Raw genomic sequence first — 23,313 nt, 5'->3', positions numbered from 1 at the left:
AATCGTTTGATTATCTTTCTGATAAACTGAGAAAAAAAAAATATTAAAATGCCCATCACAATTGCCCAGAGTACTAAGAGGCGTCCTCAAATGGTTCAACCAATTGACAGAGATCAAATCTTCATATTTAAGTAACTGACATGAATTTATCAAGCAAAATTGCCAAAACATGCAGTTTAGAAATGTTGCTTGATAAATACCTTAAAGGAACAGTGTGTTCAGAGGATCTATTAGCAGAAATGGAATATAATGTTCTTAACTATGTTTTCATGAGTGTATAATCACCTGAAACTAAGAATCATTGTATTTTCGTAAGCTTAGAATGAGCCCTTCATATCTACATAGGGAGCAGGTCCTCTTAACGGAGTCTGCCATGTTGCTCCGCCATGTTTCTACAGTAGCCCAGAACGGACAAACCAAACACTGGCTCTAGAGAGAGCCTTTCACGTTTTTACGTTACCTGAAAGCCACCGTAGTTCTCAGACACACTTGTGAAACTGCAAGCTGCTAAGTGCAAAACCGTGGTATCGCCAGCCGCCGCCTGACATTCCTAAAGTAGTGTTATCATGGTAAGGATGGCCTCTGAGCATTAGAAAGGCGCGTTACCATGGTTTTGCACTCGCCGGCTCACATTACCGCAGTCTTGGAAAGGGAGGAGTGAGCGAAGGGGTACTCAGTTGGTTGCAATCTGCAACCACACCACTAGATGCCGCCAAATCCTATCCTGTTACTGATACATTTTCTGACGATCAGCTGAGCAATTGCTCAAATAACTGCCTCAACACTTATAGAGGCACCTTCACACACACAAACATACAGTATATGCATGCACAGACTCATTCAAATCATCTCCACACTGGCCTATCAAGCGATATCAAAAGGTTTTGGTTTGAAATACCTCTCTTTGATGTTTACACGTGTAGCTCTTTGACATGACTGAGTTACATTTTAAACACCCGTACCCTTACATGCCCTTGCCCCTCACCTTCACAACGTGCTCCCCGCACCTGTCAGTACCTTCTATTTTGCTCGTGGCAATCGAGCCCCGAGACTCTTCTCTCTCTCTCTCTCCCCTTCTCTCTGCTTGTCTTCCCTGTGTAATTACTAAGGATATATGAGCGACCTCTCCCCCTTGTGTTATAGAGCGAGACAATCCAGACTCCTTGCCTCCACAGTGAGCCATGTGGCGCGTGGCCTACTTCCTCCACTCCCCTACCCGAGGGAATAAAACCAGTCCAGAAAAAGTTGAGGACACAGCAACTGGTGCAGCTCGGAGCGAAGCAAGGGAGGAATTAATACTGTACCAGAAAGAACGACTGATTCTTACTGTTGAGACAAAAAAAAGTCTCAAATTATTCAACTTTGCTGTCTTCCAAGCCTTCCTTCAGATACTCTTTCACCACCTTTCATTATAGTTCCTACTTTTCATGGCTAATCCAACTCAAACATAGCAGGGATTCATGTTATGTTTCTTCTAAGTTGGTAGCAAACATAAACATTTCCTTGGAAGACATCTGAAGCACCCACATACACAGAGATAATTTTATTCTCTGCAGCTTTACACTCGAGCCGTGTAATACCTCCCTGAGCAGTGTGTGGTAAACATCTTCAGTCACTGGGCCCTTTAAGTGGCGATACGTAGCTATAAATAGGAGTGGTTGTCTCATTAGGGCCCAATCAATCGAAGATAGAATTACAGGGGAAAGGAGGGGAAAGCTAAGATCCAAATTAGTATACCAAGCTATTCACACTAAAAGGAGACAGAGGACAGCGCAGGGCACAGCTCTGGGAAATATCAACTGAAATGTTTAAGTGCGATTTACTGAGTATGAGCGGTACGACAGTGACAAGAGAGGATGCTGGAGTTTGTCACAGTCTTTTTTTTTTTTCCACTCTCTTGCTGTTTCTCACTGTCTCATTTGTTCCCATCACAGCACAGTGCTGTTCCAATCTGCATAAGTACAGCACAGTGCTGATTATGTGCTGGGTTGAAGACAGCAACGCAGACTGACACACAAATTGTGAATTTGAAACTGAACAGTTGGTTGAAGTCTGTACTTCTTTCAGTCAAACTGTACCAAACAGGCCTTGACTTGGATGACTCAAAGGAAAATTAGCCATTCTGTCTTCTTGCACAGTTCAATTTGGTAATTCCCATTAACAGAGACTGAGCAACTGTGTCCATAGTGACTATTCTCTCGATACAGTGTGCTCTTGCCTTCCCTCTTGAGACGTTTGACGAGTGTGCGCAAATAGGGCACAAGGCAGTCCGTGACCTTATTCAGAGTGGCGGCGGCTCCAGTGCCCTGGTATTAGCGCTGGGGTGACATTTTGTAATTTTGTAAAAAGCTGTGCTAATTATGAACACGTTTTCCCCAGCCAGCCTTGTTTAATGAACACATCGCTCAGTGTCCTTCAGCACCAACAAAATGGCATCAGTCAGGAAATGTGGATTAAGAAGTCGCCACACAGGGGAAATGGGCATCACTGTTGGAGCTGAATGATGGCATGATGAGGTGTGTGTTTCCGTATCATTAAGCACTTGTGTGCACGTATACTTCAGTGTGTATATCAATGTTTGTCTAAGAGAAATGCTTATCAGTTTAGAGCTCTGCAGGGATCATAAGCGACTCTGGCTGGTCCAGGGGAACACCCATGTGAAACAAATTATCAACAGCAATTTCAACACGGTGTGCTGCTCATGCTAATTCTGATCCTTACTCCCCTGTTTGCTTGCTTGTGTCCAAGCACAGTAGTAACTGTGTCTAGCTTCGTTAGACTTGTTGCATGATTCCCTTAACTGATTCCAGGTCAGGGCACATTTATTTGTCACTGTCTGTGTCTTGTTATTCACTAGCTACCTATTCCCAGTCCAGTCAACAGGAAAAAATGTACGTTTCTGCAAACCACGGATACACTGAATGTTGACGTTTTTGCATTCAGTCAGAGCAATTGACGTAGTACAGCAAATGACTTGGCATAGTAACAAGTATAACAAGCAAGAAAGTCCACTTGTGGTGGACGGGTCAAACAAACACAGGACTTTTTCAGGAGGGTGGTTGTTATTTAATTAATGCTAGTTACAGTTGTTATGTGACGTTGTTATGCGACTATTTACATGTTATTATTTCAACACAAACCATGATGTTTTTATCTAGGGATGCACCGATACCGGATTGGATATCGGGCCGATACTGACTGAAATAGCTGGATCGGGTATCGGTGACAATCGGGAAGATCTGTTCAATTCAATTCTATGTTTATATACTATTTACATTATATACTGGCATTTGAATTCCTGTTTAAGTTTGTTGCTGCATTAAAAACGGTTTACACTTGAATAGTAATTCCTGTTAATTTTGATGATTTTTTTATCAAGTTGCTGGAGTACAATTTATTATTTTTTTTAAAGAAGGGGGAATGGTGTTCACCAAGGAAAGGTGAATACCAATGAACATGTAGTGGGAGCAGAGAGCTCTGCGGCAGATTAGACACCAGTAAAAAGGTATGTGAGGCAATCAATCGCTTCCATAAAAAAAAAAAATAATACTAACCAGCATGGGAAGTAGGATAATGGGACTATAATTCTAAGGGTAAGAGACTAATCACAGTTATTGTACAGAGGGGATGTTATTCTAAATGAAAAGGGAAGAAAATGGGAGAGAAAAGAGTTGCGGGATGGGAAGAGAGGTTTTACCTGGGACACCTTGCGCACCACCTCCCCACTGACCACCAGGCCCTGAACGAAGGAACGTGCTGCCACAAATGTGCGCGTGACCATCATCTTCATCACACGGGGTGTGTCGATTTGACGATTTTTTTATCAAGTTGCTGGAGTACAATTTATTATTTTAATAATAACAAAAAGTTCAGTAAATTTATATCTATGTATTTACTTGTTACGTTTTGTTTTACAAAGTTAGGAAAGCGATGTTTAAGTCAAGCCTTACACATAAAAGAATGATCCGAGCCACTTCTACACAGTGAGGCATACAGTTTATTAAGTATACACTGGTATCGGATCGATACTCGGTATCAGCCGATAACCAAAGCCCAGGTGTGAAAAAGTCAGATCAGTGCATCCCTAGTTTTTTCTAACCTCAACCAAGTAGTTTTGTTGCCTAAACCTAACCAATCATTTCACAACGTTAACCACAAGCGTAACATGAGGCTGATATGAAACATATTTTTGGTTCAGAAACATATCCTGTGGTTTGCAGAAACATACAATGCCAAAAAATGTTTTCTGGCGACTGGGTTGTTATTCCTGACTTTACTCCCCTGTGGCTGTGGATGTGCTCGGCTTTGCAGCGTGCAGGCGCTTAATTGAGACATCCTCAGGTCCCTTTGTGTAGGTGGGAGACGTTGTACCTATTTTCTGGGCCAAAGAGAGGCAGAGAGAGAGAGAGATATGCGAGGCCAGGTTGTCTAACAGTACAGTATGTGCCACCCACAGTGCTAGCCAGAACACATATATCAGAGTGACAGGGAGAAGGATCATATAGATTCTCTTTTTGACACGCATCCAAATGTGTGGCCTTGCACTCATGTAGTAGCACCACGACCTATTTTGTCATTTTATTTTTTTGTTCCTCTTGCTCTTTGTCTTTTTCGTGCTTTTACACACACAGCCTGACCTTGTAATATTTCTTCAAAGAAAGAATTGTACTGTAATATTCATCTCTGGCGCAGCATCTGTTTTCTCAAAGGATGCATATATTTCTCATGGGGCCACTGCTCTCAACACCCTCCTTGCCCAGTGTCTGACGGGAGATATTTCTCACCGCTGCATCAATACTGGCCACCTCCCTTTCAGGAGCTGAAATGATTTCTCAGTCTTGCTCTGATCTTAACCTTACTCTTGTCTTATACACAGAGGGGACCATTTCTCTTGGGAGATATTAACCCTCCCCGCGGCCTGGGGAGACATTTTTCAGCGTGGAGCTGACATTAACTGTTGTTGCAGGGGCTGATTGTCTGAGCCGGGGGCCATACTTTATGGAGCCTCTCGTTTCCACCAACATTGATCTGCCACTGCTTTATACTATGCGCACGGACTGGTAAAAACCGGCCTGTGTGTGTATGTCTGTGTGTGTGTGTTTGGGTGTTCACATAAAGAAGGGGGAATGGTGTTCACCAAGGAGAGGTGAATACCAATGAACATGTAGTGGGAGCAGAGAGCTCTGCGGCAGATTAGACACCAGTAAAAAGGTATGTGAGGCAATCAATCGCTTCCATAAAAAAAAATAATAATACTAACCAGCATGGGAAGTAGGATAATGGGACTATAATTCTAAGGGTAAGAGACTAATCACAGTTATTGGACAGAGGGGATGTTATTCTAAATGAAAAGGGAAGAAAATGGGAGAGGAAAGAGTTGCGGGGTGGGAAGAGAGGATTTACCTGGGACACCTTGCGCACCACCTCCCCACTGACAATCAGGCCCTGAACGAAGGAACGTGCTGCCACAAATGTGCGCGTGACCATCATCTTCATCACACGGGGTGTGTCGCCGAAGGGTCGTAGTGTCTCTATCTGCTTAGACACACACTCCAAGTAGTCCTCACCTGCAATCAGCATACACATTGATTCAAATCTTTATCCAAGCAGAGAATGCATCTAAAGATAGGCTTAAATATAATATAAAGTCAACTAAAAATCTTTACAAGGTCAATAGTTAGGACATTATCATTGACAGTGTCAAAGCCATGCCATATTTTCTGCTCTTTATCTTATATATTAGCCCTGTCAACTAAAAATGACGTTCCCGTACAAGGAAACTGCATTGTGAACTATAGGGCAGCAACTTATTTTCCTTGTCGGTTAATCTGTAGATTATTCTCATCATTAATTGATTTGTCGTTTGGTCTATGAAATGTTAATGGTGAAATAGTGAAAAAATGTCGATCAGTGTTTCCCAAAGCCCAAGATGACGTCCTCAAATGTCTTGTTTTGTCCACAACTCAAAGATGTTCAGTTTACTGTCATAGAGGAGTAAAGAAACCAGAAAATGTTAAAAATTTAAGAAGCTGGAATCAGAGAATTTTGACTTATTTTTTCTTAAAAAATTACTAAAACAGATTAATCAATCATCAAAATAGTTGGGGATTAATTTAATAGTTGACAATTAATCGATTAATTGTTGCAGCTCTAGTGAATTATGTTTCGATGAAACATATTTTGTCACGGACTATGTTTGTTTCTGACAATAAAGCTGTGTTCGTAATGCACCATTAACCCATGAGTTAGCTCTTGGCTATTATTTGGCATTCTACGAAAAAGACGTACCTATGAAATATTGCTTGTTTGCCTGGTAGAAGAGCTTCTCCAGGAGCCGGGCCCAGAACTCGTTGAGCACCTCTTCCAGGTTGACATTGGAGCCTCGGTAGTAGTGCCTCAAATCCGTGTACAGGTCAGAGAAGACCTGGGAATTCTGGGAGTACACGGAGCCCCAAGTTGAAGTGAAAGTCTCCTGTAGGTTGATCGCAGAGCGGTTCAGCAACTCCAGGAAATAACCTAAAAACAGATACAGAAAGTTTAAAACTCATATTAAGTCAGATTTACAGTGTCAGCCACCACATCCATATCCTCACATTATCATTGTCACCCACTGTACATGTAGTGTGTGCTGCTAAGATGCGTTAGCCTCTCAGAGCCATAAAGCTGCCTGTAATATTCCCAGATAACTATTACAGCAAAAACACACAATTCCCCTCTTATTCTATTTCTGCGTTGTGCTGCATACCAACACTTGCCTCATACTGTCAGTGAACCTAAAGCCGGAGTATGTGAGGCTGTACCTCTAGGGGATGTCAGAGAATTGACAAGCGCTCCAGGGTGCAGTATATACTGCTCCGAGTGAGGATTTACAGATATAGGGTATAGACGGAGCCAGGCAGACAGACAGACAGACAGGAATGCAGACTGTCAGTATTGGGGGGGAAAAGTAGAAGAATATTAAAGTCTGACTGAGACGAAAACAAACAAAAAAGAGCAAACGGAAACAGGGCAGCAGACTGCAAATCCAAACACTAATGTTCATTAAGAGGTACAGGATATTACACACGTCTCTATTTATAATGCAATCAGATACAACTCCACTAATAACTACAAAAAAACAACACAGAGTAGCTAAAACTGGCTACTCTGAGTAGCTCACTGTGCTGCAGCTCATGGGTGAGTTTCCATCAGGGTGCATATACATTCACATATCCAGTTTGTTTTCGTGAATCCCAGCTTTTCTCTGGCCAGTGGCATAAACATTTTTACATCCGTCTTGTGTGCAAACAATGTTTATAAATGAGGCTCCTGTTCTGCCAGGTGTATGGCAGCACAACAACAACAGCGTCCCCGAACCATCCATCCATTCAGGGCCAACATTTGCTCTGCATCTCCACGTACACAATGGGTTCAAACCTGGTGCATGCGTGTGCGTGTTTATCTGTTTGTCTGACTGCGTGTGTGTGTATACACGTGTGTTTGTGCGGCAGGGAGATGGGAAGCTGTAGTCTGGCAGTGTTTACTTTGTAGGTGTCTTATCTCTGCCTGCCACCACCCCAGATCAGGAGGAGATGAGAAAAAAGGAGGGGAGGTTGTGGCCTCCACAGGGGACACGCAGCCTGGAGTTATTCCCCTAACGAAGCTGTTTTTAAAAACATCATAACACATACAAACTTCCACCACACACCAGGGTTATTAAAGCAAACTAAAAATGAAACTAAAAGGAAAATAAGCAGTGAAAAATATTTTTATTAAACAGAAACTAAATAAAAACTATATCGTTTAAGGTAAACTAAAGCTAAACTGAAACTAAATTGAGTTGGTAAAAATCAAATAAAAATCAAAATGGATATGAACAATAATTAATTTCAGTTTTAGTTTTTTAAGCAATAATATAGCACTAAAGAAAAAGGGAGAAAGCATGAATTTCCATCAATTAAACCGCAGAAACAAACGCAATCGCTTCACTTAGCGTGAAGATTAAACATTCCTGTATGTATATGTAACTACATACTGTACATTCTGAGACATTATAGCTTACTCTAACAAAAACTATTATCTTACTTGTTCCACACAGCCTATTTAAGCAAAATACAAACACACCCTGCCCTCTAACAGTTTCCCTGACGACAACATATGGAAAAAACAAGCCAAGTTATCCGGTAGCAAAAGTCCAACACCCACATGCGCAGGGCCTGAAGACAACCACAGCACTTGGAGTTACATAACATTTTAATATGCTAAGCTCATCCTGACCCATCTGCGTGGCATTATCTAAGCACTGGCCTTGTTGGATACTGTATCTCTGTTCTGCTTTCCCACTCATTAATAAACACCAGCCGGCCTGCTTCACCGCTGCTGTTATTTGCTGCTTTCTTCTGTCATTTTCACAGACTCCAGGCTAAAAAGGTCTAAAAAGAGCCGTTGATTTGAAAAGACTTATTTAGCACTCAATGTTAGCAGAAATGTGCAGACGATCACTCTGACATACGGTCATTTCATATTCTTGCTATAGCTGCATTCAATGGTCCTTCCGTGCTTAGTGAGTGTTTCTAAAGGCTTACAGTATATTTGAAAAAATGGACCTAAGTCATCTTGGAAATGTCAAGGGACACTCTTCAAGTTTTATCCAACTTTGTTTTGACCTGCTCTTCTTCACTGGTGTGATGTAGGCAAATAAAATGTTCCATATTTCAAATTTCAAGTTGAAGTTTATTGTCATGTGTATGAGATGCAATGAAATGCTTGTGTTCTTTGACACTCTCTGCCTTGCACAAGGGGCACACATCCCCAGACAACAACAAGAACATTACACACAATATGCTACACGGTGATACATTACAAGTGCGGTGCGTATAGATGCGTCAAATGTTCAGCAACCTGACTGCCTGAGGAAAGAAGCCGTTACTGAGACGGGTGGAGTGTGATTTGATGCTCCGTTTTTTGTTTTTTTTCGGTAACGTTTTTTATAGAGAAAGAGCGAGATAAGAGCATGATTGGGGTGGCTGGTGTCCTTAATGATGCTTTGGGCTTTTCCTTTTACAGCGAGTGGTGTAAATGTTTTTCCTGGTGTCTTTACAGTCCTTTGTAGCAGTCTACAGTCCTGAGCAGTCAGTAATACAGCCTGTCAGAACTCTTTCAATGGTACAGCGATATAGAAGTTCACTAGTGTTTTGGTGCTCTTACCAAACTTCTCTCTCTCTTGTGTTTTCTTGAGGATGGAGTTGGTGTTAAGAGACCATGTGAAGGTGTCTGAGATATGTATGCCAAAAAATGTAAACAGATGACTCACTGATGAAAATAGGAGTGTGATTATGTCAAAACTTCCTGAAGTCGACAATGATTTCTTTTGTCATATTGACATTTAGAGAGAGGTTGTTATCATGGCTGGTTAGATCTTCCACTTCCCTCCTACATGTATAGGCCCACTCATCACTGTCACTTATTTAAAATTGGATTTTAATATGTGGCAGATGTTACTAAATGTGTAAATTCTATTTTAAAACACTCAAAGAAACAATCCAAATAACTGTTTGGTTGTAAGACCTACTGTAAGACGACAAGATATTAATGAGTGGGAAAGCAGAAGAGCGAACCTCCGAAGTCCATTTTCTAAAGGCAGAAAAGGCTGATGCAAATGCTTTCAACAAGATAGAGAAAACCTCCAGTAAGCTCCTCATTATAGCTACCGTATAAACCTCAGAATGCAGAGCAAATGGCAACTTAATAGATGGTGTGCAGCCTATGTCTTTGTGTGGGACGTCATCATTTCTTAGATTATAATGCTCGGTGAGATAAATGCTTCTGACGCGAAGCAGCCGTTATGTCAACTGTTTGTTTGGTAGTCAGACTTCCTAGGTGGATGGCAGATCATTCCCCTGCTCCCTGACCTCCTGTCACTCAAACACAGCTCTGGGCACAGCCTCAAAGTGCCAGCAGAGCTGCATCTAAACGCGCGCATTTGCGCACGTCGCCAACACACAAAAAACATACTTCCAGGAGTCAGCAGAAACGCACACACACACACAGAGAAACCAACTTCAAAGTGACAGCACATCCATGTGTACACACGGACGTATGAGGATCACACAAACACACACACACACACTATACAGGGTACACAGTGGCAGTCAGTCAGATAGACAGACAGACGGGGAGCTGCTGTGACTGGTGCAGCTTTGCCTTTAATCCCCATTAGAATTCATTCCTGCTGTGTACTGTCAGCCAGACTGTAAAAATGCCTTAAGTCTGGCTAAGCGAAAATGAGTTTCAGCAGAAATGTTTTCATCCAGGTGATGGAGTGAAGTTTTTTTTCTCCATTAAAATGAATTATCCACATTTCTGTTTGCTATCTTTGTGTGTGGTTGGGGCATGTTTGAAGTGCTTTGGGATCCCCACATGTGGAGAGCAGATCTTGGTAAATGGCATCACGCTGTCCAGTTCTCCTCTGCCCTTCGGCTCAAGTGAATAATGATCATCATTAGTATGACACAAAGCCCCCTGTGAATGTGTGTGCGCATGTGCTTTTTGTGTGTGGAGATGACCTTTTTCATTCTTCAGCTGTTTGCGTCTCTATGATACAGGGAGATACAAGCTCACCCCTCCTTCCTTCTACGCTCTCCCTCAATCTTCTCTCTTCCCATAAAGCCCAACCTCCACCTCCTCTCCCCAGGCGTCTGCTCTCCAGGGAAGGAGCGATGGGAGAGGGCACCTAATTGCTTATATCCCAGCACATCGGGTGTGTTTTTACACATTTTCGGTGTCAGGAGGACACTTTATTACTCCTCAATGTATACATTTAAAATGATATATAAACCTTTATATAAGTGATGTCAGTTTGGTAAATCTCAGTCATTTAGAATTACATCATGTTATTTGATATTGTCTGATCCAAATATTTGATTAAAAATAACATGGTACATAAACTCTAATTATTATTAACTGAAAAGTCAAGTCTATTTTCTTTATAGTATATATTAGGGCTGTCGACTAACACTCATACAATTTTGTTGACTAATCCATTAGTTGATTTAATCAACAGATCTGTAAAACTGAATTTCTCTACAAAGAATCACACAAAAGCACCACTTTAAATGTTGTGTTTACCAGAGATTTGCTCATAGGTTTCTTGGAAAATAAGTCATTCAGCATGAAACAAGCATAAAAATGACTCATCGACTAAGACCAAAACAACTGATTATATGACTAATCGACTAAGAAGGAGCAGCCCTTATATATAGTTATACCTGATTAAGGTGGAACACACCGACACAGCGTAAAATAATGAACAAATAGTATTAATAAATATACCAGCAGTAAACAAGACAGTGTGCAAACGTTTTTTTAAATTTAGTATTTACAGTATATAGCCCATAATTTATATACAGTAAAAATATATATATACATTTTTTTTTTTTTTTTAACATATGACTACTTCTGTGTCAATAACCACACAGCACCAGACTGATTGCATTTTTAATAGTCAACAGAGTAGGACTGGGCTTTGATTTACTATTGTTGTGTATCAATTATCAAGTGGACTCATGTGGTGACTCTATTATCTTATCATAACATCCTTCCAGAAATTGCCTTTGTCAAAATTAATAACTTAAAGCAAGCTGTGTTTAAAAATCAGCAAAATGAGCTGAGTTTGGTCAAAGAATATAGATTTTGGACTGAAAACACTTATTATATTTATAATATTTTAATGTTCAACACAGGCCATTTCGGTAGACTATGACAATACAATAGAAATTATTTAGTTTTACTTTCGTTAGGCATTTTTTAGGCAGACGTTTTACCTGTGTCCGGTAGTCGCTTTCAGTCTAAAATGGCAGAAGCGTCAAGCTTTGCTGCTGGGCGCTGATGTTGCAATGGAACGAACAATTGACTTCCACTTCCTGGCAATAAACGTTCTTTGGTTTGGTCTGATGTAATGCATAATAGAGGAACATAGTTCTTTGTTTTGAACATCAGTTCAGAGTGTTTTCTATGCATTTTTTGCACCTGATTTGCAATATTGTGTTGTATACCAATATTGGAGAATATCTTTTTTGATATCGTGATTCAACCATTTGCTGTATTGCAGAGACCAACCACATTGAATGACTGCATGCTCTCATAATTAACAACATTTCTTTTCTTTAATGTGACAGTAGATTAGGAAAATCTCTCTCGCCACCCTCCTCTACCTCCATCACATTCTGCCGTTCTCGTCTCTCCAACTCATACACTTAGAATAAGCTAAGTCAAGCATGTGCGTCTTAATGACTTTCTTCCTGCGGTGAGAGGGGAGTTAATGATTTCATTTGTAATCACTGTGAGCTTCACATCCAGGCCACCTTGACATGTCAGAGGCTTATTTTAACTCTGTTCCTACGTTCACTTATCCCACTGCTTCTCCACCTGATTAAACACACACATTAAAGTGTACACACAAACCCTTATATACCATCAAATTACTCTCACCCCTCTTTTACACTCTCCTATATCAATCAATACAGCGCTTTAAAGCAGACAAGTAGCCTCTACCTCCACGTGCCCTGTGTCTCTCTGGTGTCTCTCTATCTTCAGTCCTCCCCCTCCTCACTCTGTCTCCTGTGTCAAGTTGTGTTATTGACAAGAGATTCAGTGTAACACAGAGGTACCGTTGATGTTCCTTCAGCTGCCAATCATTCTCTCCTTTTGGCTCGGACTGATCCCGAGATACTTTCTCACACAGAGGTATTAACTGACCGAGGCTTGTGCTACTCATTCCTGGATAATCCAGATCCAATGTTCCCATACAGAAGGCTTAGCGGGTTTGGCAACATTTGCCATTGTCTAATAAAGTTGTAACTAACACCAGCTGATATAAAGCAGGTTGGTGATTAAATAATCACAGGCTGACAAGAAATCACTGAATCTTTAACGACTTGTCTGTTCTCGCCCGACTCTCTGTTCTCATGTGAAAACTCATTTTGGAGTTTGTTTCCTCCAATTGGCAGTTAACATAATCTTGCACGTGCAGGAAATGTTTCAAAGCACTCGGGACCATGCTGGAGGACTGCAAAAAGTTAGTAAAATATGCAATCCAAAATTCTGGGAAAAGCTCAATTTTTGAATTAGAAGTTTTTTTTTGCAGGAGAATGACATAACACACACATTGAAATGGAAGAAAAAATAAAGTAAATACTTGTATATAGTATATTGTATATTGATGGTGACATGAATGCTTAAGCATACTGCAGATTCACTTACTCGCATACAGTTAATGGCCATAAATAGAAAACTAGCTGAGAAACATGACAGATCAACTGAGTTTTGGCAGTGCGGAAGACATTGACATGGGAGGATTGGATAGAAAAAGCAAGATGAGTGAAAGAATGAGAGGGAGTAAGACAAGAAAACAGGGCTGCAAAAGCAGCAATTGCATATCTCTTTCATATCTGACAGCTTTAATTCTATTTGTCCATTTGGCAAGTGCTGAATGATCATATTAGCTGGATAGTTCTTTGGCAGGGAGGCGAGAGACAGAGAGACAGAGAGCAAAAGATGAGGCATATGCCAAGAGGAGAGGAAGAGAGAACATCAGGTGTCATTGGTGCATTAGAAAATAAAACTAGAAAGTACTCCGAGAGCACACGCAGTACCTCGGCCAAGCCTGTGCACGGCTCGGAATTTGTTATTTTAATGATGGAACATGTTAAGCTGCATCTGGATCTGATCTGCATCAAAACACACAATCATGTTGATTGGCTGGTGGCTGCCATGACTTCTGGGAAATATCCAAACTCTGTCTGGGAATATTGGGCGTTTGTACAAGAATGAATTGTGCAACGTTCATGTGACTCTGACTCAGGACTACTGAGTTACAGCCGTTTAACTTTATCATGTTGCCACCTGTAAGATAAATGCCATCACATTTTTTCAGGTTTTCTCAGGCTGTCACCTGCACTTAAAGGTTAACAACACCACAAACGTTAAAAGTTAAAAGTACATAGTGAATTTAAGAGGCATTTAACCATGCATAGAATATGTAACAACGGTTTGGCAAAAAAATTACAATTGCAGAAAATCACTAATGGCCAAATTGGATATGGCGTATACAGATATGGCCCATATATATAGACTTGTCTTCAAGCAAGGAATCCTACTTCTATACAGTAGGCAACCTCTGGTTTTGAAAAAAAGTGGAAGTGCCTTAAACTTGCATTCTTTCTAACAGCCAGCAGGGGGCGACTCCTCTGGTTGCAAAAAGAAGTCTGATTACATAGAAGTCTATGAGAAAATGAGCCTACTTCTCACTTGATTTATTACCTCAGTAAACATTGTAAACATGAGTTTATGGTCTCAATCGCAAGTTTCAAGTCTTCTTCAAAACAGCATGATGTTCATTTAGTAAATTATGGTCCCATTTAGAGTCAAATAGACCATAAAGCAAGGTATGCTTTAGGGCGTGGCTACCTTGTGATTGACAGATCGCTACCACGGTGTTGTCTGGTCTGGGAGTCGTCCGCGTTTTGTCTTACAATGTTAACCCTTTCACTGTGTGTTTTCAGTTCATGAAAGTTAATTAGAACCTTTTTGGTCGCCTAAAAATGTCTTATTCAGCGTTCAGTTGTACTTAGCTCCACCCTCTTGTGTCACTTCTGGTTGCAAAAAAACAAGATGGCAATGGCCCAAAAATAAAGGGTGACGTCACAGTGACTACATCCACTTCTTATAGATAGTCTATACTTATAGTTCCCCTCCTGGTCAAGAAATTATCATCCAAAATGCAATGTTTTATAAATGGCAAAATTAATTTCCTAGAAAAATGCTAAATAAATTAACTTAAACATCTCCTTCCTCCTTAATTTAACGGAAAAAACAGCCAGGCAAACAGCTAAACAGGACCCAACACATATCTTCTACGTTTGAGTTAACTTGATCTTCAAGAGGAAGAAAGAAAGGGAGACTGGCAGAGCTGTAATATTCCAGGCAGAGCAAGGCTAGTCTGTACTCTGTATCCCACCCATTGTCTCTTCAGCAGGCACCAGATGGTTTTGTGATCTCTACCAGAACCAACCCTCACCCACCAGTACCCAGGATCCTCAGTTCTTTCCTTTGTTAGTCCCCCACCTGTGCAAGGACAATGAAAAAAAATACACAACAGGCACAAACAAACACTGCTGTCCTGGGCGCACTGAAAGCGCAAACGATGATATGGGAGCCATTACACTGTTTATGTGTCAGTCTGACTCTCCATCAATAACAGCACTTATCACACACATACTGCGCCCCAGGAGCACCGCAAGCCCCTTAGCCAGCATTTAGATGCTATTAAAAGGTCCCTTATATTAAACAAGCCGACACATCACATAATGCATGTCGTTTATCAACAGGCTCTCTGTGGAAGCCTTTATTCCACTTTCTCTCCTCTGACTTTCCCTTGCTGGCATTATGCACCATTTACCCATGCCTGTTTCTCTTTCTGTCCATCTGGTTCTCTTTTTCAACTGTTTTCCCTAGCTTGTTTTCCTCCCAAACTCCATGCCGTTCCTTACCCTCACTATCATTTGGTTCGCTTTCCCCCCCCTCTATCTCATCTTACTTTCCGCTGCTTGCAATCCTTTCTAACACTGCATGCCTCTTTCTTTTTCTCTCTGTCTTGTTTTTCTCCCTCTTTCATTTTATCCTTCCAAGGCGCCATCGCTCCTAGTGAGTAATGTGTTTGGCATAATTAGGCCAGTGTACTCCAGGTCCCCGACGACGTGATTTGCATGCAGATAAAATGAGCCAATCAAGCACCACAATGGGAGCAGATGTCCTTGTCTCTCATGACATCATCAGAGGTGACCCTGAAAGCAGGAAATTAGAAGATGGGCAGTGGGGGGTGGGAGTGAATCAGGTTTGTTGCTTAATTGTAGGATTATTGCAACACAGCTGTATAATGTGCCACCAGTGTCCAATCTCAGTAAGCATGGGTTTAGTGATTTGGAGGTGAAAAGAAACAAACATTGGGCTATATTTGTTTGAAAACAATCAGTTGCCAGTTTATTAGGTATACCTAGCTCAAACTGAAGATGAAGTTGTACTTTCCATGTCTGTGAGTATGCAAAGGTCCGCTGGGGTCCGTGTGACATATAACCTGACTGATTGAGAAGCAGTCATTGGAAACTGTTCGGAAAAGGTCAGGCACTTTAAAAAAATACTTGGTAGGTGATTGTATGAACTATCTGTCAATCAAACTATTGCCGAAGCCAGTCGGGAGAAGAGCGAAAACATCGCCTTCAGTGCTTCCATTGTTGTTTAGAGCGAACAGTCACTCCGTGTCTTCTCACCCTCTTCTCACACAAAGCCACAATACTCAAAGGATAAGGCCGGTTAAATGACGATTGGCAGACACTCCCCCCCCTCCATACACATACATTAAGAGCTTTTTGGGGTTCAGTGTCTGCTCAAGAACACACAAACAACCACCAACCTGACAATTAATAGCCAACCCTGTCTACCAAATTACGCTCTAACCATAATCATCAAGTTGTCTGTGTAGCCAAGGCCTGATATACAGTAGTTTGTGCTTTTGTGCCATAGAACTCCATTGTCATTCAGAACTATTGAAACACATAAAAGAGTAAAACAACAAAGCAAAGTAATGTTAACAAGAAACCACACCCCCGAGCGTGATCAGTGGCATGGAAATACAGCTGCAAAGCTGTTTTACATTAAGTTTCAAGAAGCCACATTCATTGTGATAAATGAATATGTCATCCAAGCATTGGTGTTTTTTAGGGGTGATCCCGAATAGTGGACTATTCAAACTAAGGAGCCTGATTCAACTAATCTGAACCGTCAGATGGTTTGTTACTCAGAACCATCTGAGAAGCCGTCACTTGAAGCTGTTTGGAAAGGGCAGGCAAAAAAGCGGACAGTATAAACAGACCTACTATGCATCCGTGGTGTCTGCAGCTGTCCATGTCTGTTTGGGAGTATAACCGAGGCTTAATGCAGTCATATACAACAGCCTGCAATAAGTCTCACTTTATAACATCAGAAAGGTCTTGATTCAACTGACTTCGTCATTTTGGAAGCTGTAGTTTGTGGTTTTGTTAAATTGTTATTGCCTTATACAAGAGGTGTTTCTAAAATTCTGTCCATCCCATACGTTGACTTCAACGTATCGCAGGTCAACTACACATTGAAATATAGTGATATACTCAAATGTATTCCAGTTTTAACCTAAAAATATATGTTTTCACTTTTCACAATTTACCAAAGCTTTCCTTATTGGGATTACAGTACAGGGTTTTCTCTGTATCAAAACTCCCAATGAGCTGCCAGACTATTCGCTGAAAAGAAATACAGCAGGCTGCTTCTTGCTATCGGCTGATGGCGATGCAGACTTGTCCTGTGATCCAAGTGTAGGGCCTGTTTCCTAAATCTGATAGGATAGAACTGAGAGTGCTTGATGTCATTCTCGTGGATCGCTCCCCCTCAGTCTATCTCCATGGGAGGAGACGGAATTACTCAACAGTCCAGCTGGGAGATGTTCAGAGCTCTACTTAAATGAATAAATAAGCGAGTCCTGCTTGGTCATCTAGAAATGAGTGTACCCATAAGCCAGCCAGCCAATACTCTTCAAATCAGATTAAGCTCTATGACCACTGATCTGCCTTGAACTGAAATGGGCTGGAACACACTGGCCAACAAGCATTTGGCTGCTCATAAATACTGTGTGCCAGTGCATGAATGTGTGTGTGTTGTCTCTGTGTGATTCAAGACCCGAGTTAAAAGTTACGTTTCTCTGACCCGTACTCTCTGTATCTACATCCATCTAGTCAAAAACAACAACAAAAGACTATGAAATAGGCCTAATGAACCATTTAATCTATGAAACATCCCCAAGACATTTGGCTTTTTTTGCATGAAAAATGACTTGAATGGATTATCAAAATAGTTTCAGCCAATTGACTTTAAGTTTCAGCCGTTCTCTGAAATGATGCTGCCATGGCCATATACACAACTAAAACAAGACGTCAGTTATAATGTGCTTTAAATTGTCTCTTAACATCAAAAGACTGAGAAAATCAAATAGCATTAAAGCACAACAGCAAACATTTTTAGTCGTTTTTAATCGTTTACATGCAAAGATTATCTCAGTCAATACTTTATTTAATTTGCAAAGAGATGCGCCCTCTCAGTGTATCTGCCCTCTCAAAGTAGTGCTATGATTTTGGATGTTAAAGGCACTGTGATAAATGCAAATACAGATCCCGCTGTTCTGATTGCATACAAAGTAAAACATCTTACTGAGATTTTATGCATATGGTGGTGTGTTCTTTATAGAATGACAGTTTTACTAAAATTGGATTTAAAAAATTACAATATATCGTCTTGCTTACAATATCGCAATATATTGAATCGCAACCCCTGCATCATGATACGCATCGTAACGCCAGATTCTTGCCAATACACAGCCCTAGTTAGAGTACCTCGAGTTTTGTAGTATGAATTTTGTTAATATGGTCTCTTTTTTTGTTCTTGTTATTATGAATAAAGTCTAAACAAGTATCACGCTATGTGTGGCAGCAGTACAAGTGAACACACACACACACACACACACACACACACACACAGTGAATCCAGATGCTAGTGATGGCACCATCAGGCCAAACACCACCTGCCAGGTTTAAGGCTTCCGTCTGTCTAACACACCTGGTTGCCATCTAACACAGAGCTCCCTGTGGTGCCATCACTCTTTGTGTCCTCTCTGACCTTTTCCCTCTCACTTTCATATGTAACCCCATCTCTCTTCATCTATGTTTATCCCTTTCTCTCTGTCTCTCTCTAGCTACCACTCTCCGTTTCCACCTGTTTATCTCTTACCCTCGCCCTTGCTCTGACGACATGTCCCTTTTTCCTCTGTATCTTAAGTTTTATCCGTCCATCTGTCTCATTTCCCCTCTGTCCTCTCCTTCACCCCTTTTCTTCCTTCTCTGCTTTATACGCTGCGTCTTTGTTTAACGCAATATATCATTTAGTTTGTACCTCTCTACTCGGTATGAATGGCAGTGAAGAAATTGGGAGTACTACCAAGTGCAACCACATGCACACACACTGTATACAAAGACCAATCTAATTTTCACTTACTCACACTGTGACACACACACACACAGTAAATCACAAACTTACAAACACATGCATATAAACACACATCTGCATGCTCACATATATATATACAGTATACACACTCGCAGGCCCAGAGCCAGCTGTATGTGAGCAAGTTGGTCCTCTAATCTGTGGCTTGGTTGGGGCTTCTTCCAAAGTCCCTGGACCTAAAAAGGCCTAGTCTGCCTGGGCTGGAACAGTAACACCCTACACTTAGCCACATGGCGCTAGCTAGCCCACACCCTGCTAAACACAGCCAGATGTGCAGCAACTGGCAGCATGGCACAATGTCAATGTACTCTCCTTCAGTCATATGAACAAAAAAGTCTGCTCTGGACATGGTTAGAAATCAGCTAATCCTCACCTATTTTTAACCAGTTTTTACCATAAATGGTTGTTTATCAAAGCCTGAAACAGAAGTAACTCATCTTACTTTTTCAACAGATAATAACAGGATGTCTTTTGTAAGAATGCCTGAATCCTCCCAAAATTGCGCTGATCATGTGGCAGCAAATGTAACGTATTATGGTCCAATTAACCCCAGTCTATCGCTCAGCTCTCGGCTTCAGTCAACAACAGATGGTTTTCAGACCTCAAGGTCTCAACACACACATACTTCTCTCCTCCCTCTGTCAGCTCTGCCATCCCCATCTGATGCTCATCGGGGTGAGATAAGGGGACATGAGAAACAGGGACGAACTAGAATTACCGCCTCGTGTTTGTACGTCTCCGCCAACCAGTCAAGTTGTAGTTTACATCCATGTCTGTCCAGACACATACAATACTCTGTACGTAGTGAAGATTTTAAATGGATTTAATAAAAGGTATTAAGTGTATTTTTGTGAGGTTTGTCACATGGTGCAACGACAATCACCTGAAGCTCAATATCAGCAAAACCAATGAGCTTAATATGGTGGACCAAGTGGGCAACTCGGGGTCAGCAAAAGTGCTGAAGAAGAACTTCATAATTTTCATCCTATTGGACATTTGTGTGAAATTTTGTCATAATTAGCATATTCATTCTTGAGTTATGGCCAAAAACAGGTTTTGTGCAGTCGCAGTGACCTTTTGACCACCAAATTCTAATCAGTTCATCCTCGAGTCCAAGTGGACATTTGTGCCAAATTTGAAGAAATCCAAGTTCACAAGAATGGGACGGACAAACGGATGGACGGACAACCAGAAAACATAATGCCTCCAGCAACAGCTATCGCCGGCGCGGAGGCATATAAAATAAGAAGTTGAACGGAGCGGGAGTGGGTCGCTTTGTAGAGGAGAGGAGAGGAGAGGAATTTCAGACATTTGTAAGAACACATCTGGCGAGCACACAGGAACAAAAACAAGCTAGTACAAATTACTTCATTCCGAGGCAACACAAGTTACCACGTCGGTGACGTGCGTCTCTGTGTATTTAACTACGAGTTTCTGGATGCACATCATTAGAATGTTTAGAGGTCGGAGCTGAGTGCTGCTTGAATGTGTGTGTCTGTAGTCTGTGTTGTTTACTGGCATGCTGTGCTAAATGAGGTGTTTTCCTGAAGAATGGGAATGCTCAAGAACTGTAGGATGACATAAACTAACTTGGAGCGAATTTGTATGTCCTGGACAGATTTGTGTGTGTGTGTGTGTGTGTGTGGGGGTGTGTGTGTGTGTGTGTGTGTGAACTTGGCAAGGTGACTGTATCCCTTTGGCACAGCCAACAGCCCCCCGGGTAAAGAGGAGGGACTACGAGAAAGCAGGACACAGAGCGATAGAAGAAGAGTAAAGAAATGTCACTCTGCCACTAATCACTGTGATCTGAAAAGGTCAGGCTAACTAGCCAAACTCAGAGCCCCGGCTGACAGATCCATTGTCACCGACTGGCCAAGAGGAACAAGTGGAGCACAGAGACACCCTTCTATTAACTGGAGCAGGTCATTAGACACAAATAATTGCCTTGGTGCGCCAATGTTCTAAGATTGAAAATCCCTCTCTCCTTGCCTCTCTCTCTCATTTCTTCTCTCACACTTGGAACACCGCAATTAAGTCCTGATTTTATTGCATATTATTAAACAATATTTTGCGATCGTACACAGTAGATTTAGTGATTCAGACTCTTGCTCTAGTGCATGTAGCTACAACAAAGCAATCACAATGCCATAATACGTTACATAGGCAAGTATTAATGAGATGGATCAATCTTTCTGCGGATCTGACTTTAGAGACTTGCTACCAAAGTTAAAAAGAACGACAACTTGGCATTCTGACACCACTGCAAGGCATTACCAACCTCGTCTGTTGAAGCATGACAGTAGATCAATGCTCTTCATCAGTCTGCGGACTGTATGATGAAAGGGCTCTGGCTTATCTCTTACACTTATGGTCAGACTGTGCGTATGTGTATGTCTGCATTTTTGTGTAGGCTGGGTATGAGAAATAAATAACTGGCAAGACAATGTACTATCAAAAGTGACACAAAAACCAATCCGTTCTCAACCAACTCGTTAAATACCGCAGATTGGCCCTCGGCATTGGATACCGATGCACGGAGGCACCCTGTAGCGACTGTATGCACCAGGCTTTCAACTAACTCCAATAAAAACCCATGATGTCAGTATATCATTCTTAATCATCTTCACCAGTGTTATGCACATGTTAGTATGATATGACTTAATATACATGTGCATATTTATGTGACGTCAGAGCAAGTGACGTAGTAGTAACAGCGTGAGACTCTGCTTAGGGCAGTGGGATGGGTCAAATAAACGCAACTTTCAACCAGGAAATTGCTGTTCGTGGCCCGTGCAAAACTAAAAGTAAACGTTGACTTATTTTGTCATGTCAGTCGTTAGTCACGTGACTCGTTAGTATCGTTAGTCCTTCAGGTCATGTGAGTTGCTAGTCACATGAGCCTTTAGTCAGTGAAGTTAACTTCAACCACGACCGTTTCCTAACCCTAACTAAATGGTTGTGTTGCCTAAACCTAACTGTTTTTCCTGTGAAAACAGAAGTTTATTTTGAAAGTACACTATGCATGTAACAAACGTATATTAACACGCCGTCCCTGAAACGTCCAAAACTAACGTTAGTGGGGAACCCCGTGCGTCGGTATCCAATGCCGAGGGAGGTATTGACCAAGCGGAGGTATTTGACGAACTGGGAGTGAGAATGTTTTGCAAAAACACCCAAAACTGTGTCCTTGTATTTCAAAATTATAAGTGTGATGAGCTGATAATGTTTTTTTTCTCTCATCTCATTCTCTCACTCACTCATACACTTATTGTGAAAACACAAACTCACCATCGAAGGCCTTGTACTGTCCAGTGAGCGAGGTCTGTAAGGATCGGCCAGCGTCTTTGAGTAGTCCCTCCATCTCCCTGCGGCTCAGCGTGGCCAAGCTGTCCTCCATGTCGCTGGTACAGCAGGTGTAACCCTGGGGACAGATGCGCAGGTGCTCCCCTAGAAGGAGGACAGGCGGAGACAGAGGAGGAGAAAGAATAGGGAGGTGGTGGAGGATGAGAGGGGGCAGGAATAGTAGAGGAAAAGAGAATAAATAGAGGAGAAGGAGAAGACGAGGGGATGAAGAAAAGGGAACATAGCATTAGCATTAAAAGGGTCCATCAATTCAGTCAGCACTCAACAAAACTGAGATTAATAGCTCCTATGTTGCTGCCGTATAAAACACTCAGGATCGAACATGAACATGACAGGGTGAATTAGCTGCAGTGGCTGTTTTTATGGCCTTGAACCCAGCCTGTTGGCAGTCGAGGTGGCAGGGCTGCATGTGTTCGCCCGCCTGATTACCTGGCAAGATGTGGAGAACTGTGTGGAAACGGGAGCAGTGGAGCAGGAGCACGGCATCAGCTCCCATACAATTTTAATGAGTATTCCTGATAAAAATTCATGTGTATGCATTTGCAAACATGTACACACAAATACACAAACTCAGGAAACCAGGCAAGTAGAAAAAATCTGTGAGTTTGTGTGTGAGTATACACACACACACACACACACAACCAAATACCATGTAAGAGAATTTAAACAAGGGCTGTCAAAGTTGGTTAAAACGGCAGTCAAGCTGCAGCTGAAATGAGAGGAAATCATGTAAGACGGAAATACCATCATCCACATCAACGCTACTGAGCCTGAGGCGAAGCAAATTCATGTGGGTGATGTTCATTTGCAGGTGAAGAGAACAGATAA

The 23,313-nt window shown here is 41.6% G+C and overlaps 1 protein-coding gene across 1 annotated transcript in view; it reads right to left on the bottom strand.

The window, feature by feature from the left end:
- The window catches only part of gpc1b (glypican 1b), a 79,638-nt gene that overhangs the window by 12,880 nt on the left and 43,445 nt on the right, over positions 1-23,313 (bottom strand). Inside the window, exons 3-5 of the mRNA XM_037786793.1 lie at positions 22,411-22,569; positions 6,289-6,516; positions 5,404-5,567 (exon numbers count right to left, since the gene is read on the bottom strand). Coding sequence (XP_037642721.1) covers positions 5,404-5,567; positions 6,289-6,516; positions 22,411-22,569 — 551 coding nt within the window. The remainder of the gene's footprint in view (positions 1-5,403; positions 5,568-6,288; positions 6,517-22,410; positions 22,570-23,313) is intronic.

Source organism: Sebastes umbrosus, chromosome 12, assembly GCF_015220745.1.
Source record: "Sebastes umbrosus isolate fSebUmb1 chromosome 12, fSebUmb1.pri, whole genome shotgun sequence".
In the NCBI taxonomy this organism is placed as follows: Eukaryota; Metazoa; Chordata; class Actinopteri; order Perciformes; family Sebastidae; genus Sebastes; species Sebastes umbrosus.
This window is presented reverse-complemented; position numbering and strand designations above follow the sequence as displayed.